Source organism: Silene latifolia, chromosome Y, assembly GCF_048544455.1.
Source record: "Silene latifolia isolate original U9 population chromosome Y, ASM4854445v1, whole genome shotgun sequence".
NCBI lineage: Eukaryota > Viridiplantae > Streptophyta > Magnoliopsida > Caryophyllales > Caryophyllaceae > Silene > Silene latifolia.
Genome location: NC_133538.1, coordinates 344,729,277 through 344,738,763, shown reverse-complemented (window position 1 = coordinate 344,738,763; position 9,487 = coordinate 344,729,277). Strand labels below are relative to the sequence as shown.

General features: G+C 37.8%; 1 protein-coding gene across 1 annotated transcript; it reads right to left on the bottom strand.

Annotated features, from left to right (window-relative positions):
* Positions 1–7,421: 7,421 nt before the first annotated feature.
* Positions 7,422–8,661, bottom strand: LOC141631540 (uncharacterized). Its single transcript, XM_074444199.1, has 3 exons — positions 8,420–8,661; positions 8,109–8,283; positions 7,422–7,874 (listed from the first exon to the last, which is right to left on the bottom strand). The coding sequence occupies exons 1-3, from the start codon at positions 8,659–8,661 to the stop codon at positions 7,422–7,424; spliced, it is 870 nt and encodes a 289-aa protein (XP_074300300.1).
* Positions 8,662–9,487: the final 826 nt, after the last annotated feature.

Sequence of the window (9,487 nt, the reverse complement as noted above, 5' to 3'; positions counted from 1 at the left end):
AAACTTGAAGAGGCCTCCAAATCACCCAAACAACATGTTAATGCTATGGTGGTATCATCATCAATTCCAAGTGGAGTATGTGAGAGTTGTGGAACTTTGGGACATGACCAAAGTGAATGTAGGGGAATAAGTGAATGCTTTCCAAGCATATAAAAGTGGCACCCCTTATTCCAACTATTACAATGAGAACACCAAATTCCACCCCAATCTTTCATACAAAAGTCAAAATGTTCAAAACCCTCAAGCATACACCCCACCTCCAATGAGAAACCAGGCTCAAAGACCCTTTTACAATCAAAACAAAAGTTATCAAAATATACCTCCATACAATCAAACAAATGACCAAGGTTTTGATGTTCAAAAAGCGGTCCTCCTAATGCAAAAGAACCAACAAGAGTTTTTCACTCAAATGCAAAAGGATAGCCAAGCAAAAGACATCACAATCAACAACATACTAGCTCACACAAAGATGTTGGAAACCCAAATGTCTCAATTAGCATCTTCTAGTTCTCAAAGACAAAAGGGGAAATTACCACCTCAAGGTAATCCCCCAAGACATGAGTCGGTGAGTGCCATCCATTTGAGGAGTGGTACAAGGTATGAAGGGTCGAAGAGGCCCATTGATGAAGATGTTGTGAATGCTAGTGACAAGGAAAGAGTTGAAAACTCTAAGAAAGAAGAAGAACCCCCCACCATTCAAGAACTTTCAAAGAAGAAGAATGAAGAGAAGGCTAAGGAGAAAGATCCTATTGTGATTAGACTTCCATTTCCAAGTCGTCAAGCTAAGCCTAAGTTCGAGGAACAACTTGGAAAGTTCATGGAGATTGTGAAGAACTTGGAAGTCTCAATCCCATTCACCGAATTGATTAACCATGTTCCGGCCTATGCGAAATACATGAAAGATATTATTACAAAGAAAAAATCCATCCAGAAGCTAGAGATTATTGCGTTCACTAAGGTGAGTAGTGCCATCCTACAAAGAAGTTCACCTCCAAAACTCAAGGATCCGGAAAGTTTCTCTATTCCATGCACCATTGGCGACACTACAATCAACAAAGCTCTATGTGACCTTGGAGCAAGTGTAAGTGTAATGCCATACTCGGTATGCAAAAGGCTAGGAATGGGAGAACTCAAGTGCACCAATATCACACTTCAAATGGCGGATCGGTTGACGAAGACACCTTTAGGGGTGTGGGAGGATGTGCCGGTAAGAATCGGCAAGTTCTTCATCCCGGTGGACTTTGTTATTGTTGACATGGAGGAAAACTCTAACATTCCTATCATTTTAGGAAGAGCATTCTTACACACCGCGGGAGCGGTGATTGATGTGAAACATGGAGAGCTCACACTTGAAGTGGGAGATGAAACAATCACTTTTAACCTTGACAAGACAATGAGAGCCCCCCGCTTACATGAGCCATGTTTCATGATTGATCATTATTGCCGAGAAAGTGATAGGAAGAAGTTGGCATCTCAATACAAAGGACAAGCTATGGGTAAAGAATCACCACCCATATGGGAGAAGAAAGTGGATATTCTCCAAGATGCTCCATCCAAAGAGAAAGAAAGTTTCAACAAGAATGAGAGCTTGAATAGCTCACCACCACTCATGATAAGAGAAGAAGAAGGCCTCATCGACCATAATGACAAGAAGGAAGAGGAGTTGTTCTCATCAACTCATGATACTATTGGGAAGCAAGCTAATGAAGTATGTGGTCTATGGGATGATGAGTTTGAAGGGTTATTCAATCCTTATATTGGTAATGCTATGACCCGAGACCAAGGCTTTGGTGACCATGTTAACTCAAGTCACAACAATGAAGAACAACATATGCAAAGGTCTATTGAAGATCTTTATAATGACAATGAGCAAGCCTTCGACTACTTCTTCAAGGTGTTTAGCAACATCAACAACACCTTGGCTATGCCTCTTTGACATCTCATACATGAATGAGAGTTTGGTGGAGTCCTCCCTAAAACACCATTTGTAAATATTCTAACCCCTTAACTTGCTTTTTACTTATTGTATTTTTGTCAATTTTTGGATTTACCATTTTACTTCGATCAAGATTATCATTTTGAGAGAAAGTGAGGGAGGGACTTATATGTTTCTTGATGTGTAGTGTTTTGATTAGTGTGGGGATAGCGATTGCCTAGGCTATCCAAAGCCTTCGTAGTGCCCCCACAAATGAAGACCAAAGGAACGAAGACGGAATGACTTGGGTTATGAAAATACCCACGGGTGGAACTGAACCCGTGAGGGACAGGAGCAATCCGAGCGTCTCAAGAAGAAGTTGTTCGTCTTGGGTGAAAATTCGAGCGTCTTGACTAGAATCCGCTCGTCCTGTAGAGCTGAGAAGGAAAAATTTGCACTGGGTATGAATTCGAGCGTCTCCTCATGAATCCGCTCGTCTCAACCAAAAGACGCTCGTCTCAGTAAAGATCCGCTCATCTTGGTTTTATCAGAATCTGGGATTTCACCCTGACTTTGAATCCGAGCGTCCTCAAAAGAATCCGCTCGTCTCAGGCACAAGATTTTTATAAATTTTCAATTGATAAGCCACGTTAAATCTTCATGTCTTGAAAATTTAATGGTGATTTTTGCAAATTAACTTAGATTTATAACAAGATGCTAATAAAATTCTGTTCAGACCAATTGAGTTGTAAAAATCCTTATAAATTGATTTTTTGAGCTATGGACTTGGTTCTTGTTCTCATACCTTGGTAACTCTCTGTATTTTCTAAAAAGTATAAAAAAATCAATAAATAGTTAAGCGGTTATTTATTGGTGATTTTTGTAAGTTACATCGTGTTTTCTAACCATTGTAAGGGTAGGATTTAACGACAAGATTTTTTAAAAAAAATATGTAGTCATTGCATGAACTTTGTTAATGTGTTCTAATAGTGTGCTTACCCGATTTTAATGGTGTGTTCATTTAATATGAGCGTTGTTACCCGGTGAAAATGAAAAAAAATTATTTGGTAATCCTGTGGACATAGTGTTATGCGTAAATGTTGTGTGGATTAACATGATTCTTGACTAGATAAATTTGCAGTTGACGGTGGAAGTGTATTTGTTTACGTATGTGATATGTACCTTATGTTCTAATGTTTCTTGTGTGTACGTGTCCATATTTAGGATGAGTCTACCACGAATCCAACATCCGGACGAGCTAATGAGGTATATCTGAAGTAGTATGCTAGGTATGCTAGATGTGTGCGGGTTTATCCGGAATATGAGGGTGGTAGTGAGTATCCTGTGGATATGAAATATGAGGTTCAAGTGAGGAGGTTGAGGGATATTGACTACAATTGGAAGAAGGGGGTACTCGGAGGAAGATGAAGCAAGGCCAGTGTAGTCGTACTAATGATGAGGATGACGTTGAAGAGTTAACATCCGAAGATTTTAGTATGGATTTCGAGATAATAGAGGTTAGTGATGACACTGAGACGAGTTTAAGAGAGAGTAAAGGTGAGCCTGAGGTCAATAAACCGGGAGCACAGGACGGCGATTCTAATGATGAGGTGTAGCACCCGCGAAATTCCCGTATTGGAATTTATAACTTAATTAGCAATTTTATTATGTTATGTAAATTTTTATTATTTTATTTACACTTTTATTATCTTATTTATATTTTAAATACTTTTTATTAAAAAGTTGCTTTATGTGTATAATAATAATAATAGTAATAATAGTAATAATAATAGTAATAGTAATAGTAATAGTAATAGTAATAGTAATAGTAATAGTAATAGTAATAATGGATGTATAGCTAGTTTTGAGTCCTTTTTAGTCATTTCCGACTCAATTTGAGTAGTTTGGTCTATACTTGTTGTTGTGCCTCTCCCCTCCACCCAAGCTCACTTACTAAACCCTAACATCTCATCTTCCTCTCTCATTTGTCAGCACACTATTCACCCACCAAACATCTCAACCACTATTTTTACACATTTGTCTTGCAAACTTCATAACTCATTCATTTCTCATCCAAATCGAGCGTACATTGCGCCAAAATCTTCCTCTTTCCGTCCTACATCTTTCTAGGTAAGAAAGGAACCGACTTTCCTCCTTTTTTAAGGCTGGCGGCCCGTTTTCCCATTCGGTACCCTTCTCTTATTTTGATTTTTAGTCTTAATTTGTGCTTTCTTATGTTTAGGAGAAAGATTAGTTGACCCGGAAGTGGATTTCTGCAAGTTAGACAATTCCAATAGAGATTAAGGGCTTAATAAGGTAACAGTGATAGGTTACTCGATATTGTATCAATTTTATGTGTTTACATGTTGTATTTTACTCATATGAATGTTAAAGTATGTTCCTTTGTATGATTTTCATGTTTATTGTGTGCATGTGAAAGATGACATGTTCAATTGCTTAAAGTTTACATCTTGTGACCATATGTTTGCTTACATGTTGGGTGAGTATGTAAAACTTCTTATTCATGCCAAATTTAGTAGTTAATTATGGTTTAAATTCACTAGTTTGAAATTTTTTTGAGTTACACATGTTTGACAAAAGTTGGTAACTTTGAAATGTAAAGAATTGATTTTCATGGGTGCCCATATTTACTTGTCTTAATTTGTATGGTGAAATTGGTGTCGGAATATTGGGTTTTGGAACGATGTGGGTGAAGTTGGATGAGTCGTCATTGGTTTAGCAATTTTCGTCTCAAATTATATGATCTTTCTCATTTTATTACATATTTAATTTTATTGGAAAAATTAATTATGAAAATGTTTATACTATAAAATGGGTGAAAAATATATTTATAAAACCATCCCACAAAAGTTTTATAAGGGTGGAACGAGTTTAGAATAAGTCCCGACTCAATTAGGACCGTCCCAAACTCGTCCCATGTCAAAATTATTCCATCCCTTTCTGTCCCTATTTTCATCCCGTCTTTTGCTCCCAGCTATTCCCCCGGCCCTTCCGTATCCCGTCACATATCCCCTGTTTTCCGGCCATCCCGCCGGTATAAGAGCCATCCCAGGCTGTGACGGAGTCCAGGGATCCTCCCTTTATGTTCTACCCCGCGTCCCACCGGTACCAGCTCAGTTCCCCACCGGTATGGAGGGACTAGTACCGGCCGGTATACCAGAGTCCCACCGGGACATACCCTTTCCAGCCGTGGCCCCTGCCTGTTTCACCCGTAACGGCCGGCAGGCATGCTACCCCACCGGCATGGCTGTCATGCTTCTTGGCCGCTTATGGTGGTTCTTGTGGTGTGGCTGGGCGGCTTTCAGGACGTGTATTGGTGGCTTGGGTGGTGTAGTTGGGCGGTCTTGAGCCGTTTATGGCTGCCCATTTATTCGGGTTTATTCTTGTTTCGTGTTTTGATTTGTTTACGTTTCGTCTCATGTTTTATATAACGTAATTCGATATTTAACGTTTATTTATATATTTCTCACATGAATCGTTAATGTGGAATTCATTATTTATTTACGTTATAATTATATAAAATGTCATTGTATATTCATATACGAGTTATAATTCATTCATTTTCGTTTATTTATCGTAAATGTAGAATTCATTATTTATTTACGTTATAATGAAATGTAGTATTATATTCATATATGAGTTATAATTCATTCATTTTCATTTATTTATCGCATTTCAAAAATGGATGATTTAATTAACTGATAAATATGAAATAAATGCCCACTCGTGTTAGAATGATATGAAATGACGCTATATACTTCACATGCGAGTCCTCATTCATTTGTTTACATTTTGCCATATGTTTCGTATTACTTATTCACTTGTTATCGCTGGTTTATAATGTGTTTAAGTAACATATAAACATGAGGTATAATGTTTATTCATGTTAGAAAACTGTGAAAGGATGCTATATACTACATGTTTGATTTCTCATTTGTTTGTTTACGTTTTACCTTGTATTCTGTATCATTGGATTCTTTTGTTTTAGCTTGTTCTATTTTAAGCTCAAGTGACTTGTAAATATGAAGTAAAATGTTTGGCCATGTTTTACAAGTATGAAATGACTTAGTATATTCCATTTATGGACTAGTACTTGCTCATTGGTTGTTTCCATCATATTTCAAGTATGAGTGATTTATTCTAAATAACTACTTGAGATGAGTCGTATTCTTGTGAAAATGTCATAATGCTATGCCTTCTTGCTTGACTTATCGTATGCCTTACTTGTGCCGATCTGCCAAGTGTTGGTTAACTCATGATCTTTCCGCTCCTTTCGTGCCGATTTGCCGAATTTGGAGTACTCGACTTCCGATCTGTCGATCGAGTCTTGGATGCAGACTGTTATGCCACATGTTGAATCGGATAATGTGACCTTCTGAGAGTCTGGCCAGATTTAGACTAGGATCGTATATAGTATCGTTGTCCTACCAGGAGGAATTGAGTCTTAGAGAAATAAATGTCTTGCTTGATTATGGTCATTGGCATATGTCTTCCTACATGAGAGTTTACGTCTTATGTGGTTGAATTTGAGAGTCTGGGTTCTATCGGACACTAGAGGTGAGATGCAAGCCTTCTAGTTGCGATATGATTGCCGGGATTGATGCTCCCATCTATTCTTATGGTGAGATGCAAGCCATAAGTGCGCATGTGAAATAGCCACGTCTCGTGCAATGTTTGTTATGAGATTTCCAAAGTAATGGCTATGGTTTTCAGCTACATGTATTGCGCTGATTGATCACTCGTTTGTTTATCTCACATGACTTAAGTATTAGTCTTGTATAATTCGGATAGTTGTATGTGTCATATTTCATTGGAATTCGTGCTTGTGATGAACTAACCGTATCTATGTTCTTTCCTTTACTTATTTAAATATGCCTATGACATGCTCATTTGCTATTCTATCTTGCTTTCTCTTATTATTCTAACAAGAATAATCCCATGCTTATTAGTTCAAGTGCATCATATCCCGTATTTATCATGCCCTGCCTTATTTGAGTTCTTTGTTATGTTCATTTTGATATAATGTGGCTGGGAGAACCTTGAGTTACTCCCCACTGATTATGACGTTCATGTTTACATGAATGACAGATATTAGTTGGTGCATTTATGGGATGAAGACATGTGTGAGCTAGCGAGTACCTTGACTGTTGGATTTTTGTCTATCGTTATGCTTAGACTCACCTTTAGACTTGTTATTCGTGGGATATCTTTTCCCCTATTTGCTAGACTTGGTTTGTAATAACCTAAGTTACTTATTGTTACACTCGTTCTATTTTGTTAGTGACTCCCGCATGTTAAACTTTAACTAGTAATAAGAAGTTTTTAAAATTTCATAATTTCCGCTTAAATTTTTTTTTTTTTTTGGGAAAGGTTAAGAATATATTATAAATCAAAGAATGAAAGTATTTTTCTACAACTCATCAAAGCTCAAGCTACTACATCAATACAACAGAGATAAAAAAACAGCAAGGAATCATTGAATGCTTCATATCCAATCTATATCTTGCTGCTTCAATCTAGTGATATTTCTCCTGTTAAATCTAGCAAACACCTCAGCAAGAATAGCCTTGATCACCATAGAAGGTCTGCGTACATAATGATCAATTCTTGCCTCATTCCTAACTCTCCATATGGCATATACCAGTCCAACAAAACAGGCCCCAATGAATCTGCGCTGTAACTTTGTCTTCCTAGCTGAGGAAAACCAGTGAACCATATCTTGGGGAAAGGTGCTGATCTTCAACGACTGTTGGAGTATCCTGCAACAATTTTTGAAGTAATCACACCCACCAAACAGGTGAATATGATCCTCATGTTGCACTAGACAAATTTCACACAAAGAATCAGAAGTGATACCCATCCTGATTAGTCTATCTTTAGTCAATAAACGCCTATGCATTACAGCCCAGAAAATGAAAGCCCACTTAGGCACATTCAGCTGATTCCAACAGAGATGTCGCTAAGGAACTTTAGAAGCTTTGGTCCTGAGCCACTCATAACCAGCATGGACAGTATAAGGAATAGAAGAGTTCAACCAATTGTTACCAGTATATGCTTGATGGAAAATTTGCATTGTGTGAGAGATTTTCCTCCAAGATCAACTGCAGTCAAGAGGAGGAGAATAATCCTTCCAATCCTTACCTTTTATATAAACATGGTTAACCCATTTCACCCAAAGGTGATCTTGCTTATTAGCTAACCACCAAGCATATTTCCCCAAGAGAGCCTTGTTCCAACTTTTTGCCTCTTTAATACCAAGTCCTCCCTCATGTTTAGGCAGACAGCACATATCCCAACTAACAGAAGGTGGTTTCTGGTAATCAGATTTCCCTGACCATAAAAAATTCCTACAAATAGCATTGATACGGTTCATAATAGTATTAGGGATCAGGAAGATTGTAGCCCAGTAGGAGTGAAGGGAGGTCAAAATAGAGGTAATCAATGTAAGTCTGCCAGCATAAGAAAGATGTCTGGCCCCCCCACCCTCTAATTCTAGCCACAATTCGACCAGTGAGCTTCATTCCTTCAGTTTTTGACAATTTCTTAGCAGATATAGGGACCCCTAAGTACTTAAAAGTCAAAGTCCCCGTTTGGAAGCCATAAACTTGCAAGATTTCATTCACAACAGAGGAAGGTACACCATTAAAATAGATATTATACTTAAATTTATTAAGATTTAGGCCAGAAGCTGCTGAGAAGGTAGCAAAGCCCCTGAGGATCCCCATGATAGATTAGGTTGTCCCCTTGCTGAACAGAAGTAAATCATCAGCAAAAAGAAGATGATTAAGCTTTAAATGTCCACATAAAGGGTGAAATCTAAAATCCTCTTGTTGAGCCACCACACCCAAAATCCTTGAAAGATACTCCATACACAAAGTAAATAGCAGAGGGGATAAGGGGTCCCTTTGTCTCAAACCTCTTTTCCCTTGGAAAAAAACAAAACAAGATCCATTAAGAGCCAAGGTGTACGTAGGATAAGAGACACACTTCATTATCAGATCCATAAATTTGACAGGAAAATTCAAGGCAGACAACATTTGCTTCAAAAACACCCATTCAACAGAATCATAAGCTTTTTTAAGGTCAATCTTTATCAAGCAATGAGGAGAAGCAGCTCTCCTATTATAGAGTATCACCAAATCCTGGCAAATGAGGACATTCTCAACAATATTCCTCCCTTTAATGAAGCCCCCTTGACTCTCATTAACAATATCAGGAAGAATCTTACTAAGTCTCTTACATAAAACTTTAGAAATGCATTTATAGACAGTATTAAAACAAGCAAGAGGTCTAAAATCCAAGACACTAGTGGGATTATCAATCTTAGGTATGAGAGTAAGGGTAGTGGTGTTTACCTCCTTAAGCAATTTACCAATAGTGAAAAAATCTTTCACAGCAGCTATAATATCTCCTCCAACAATGTCCCAAGAATCTTTAAAAAACTTGCTTGAAAACCCATCAGGTCCAGGAGACTTTGTTGAGGCAATGGAGAAAATACACTCTTTGATTTCTGCTGCAGAGACAAGAGCCAAAAGCAAATGCTTATGATCA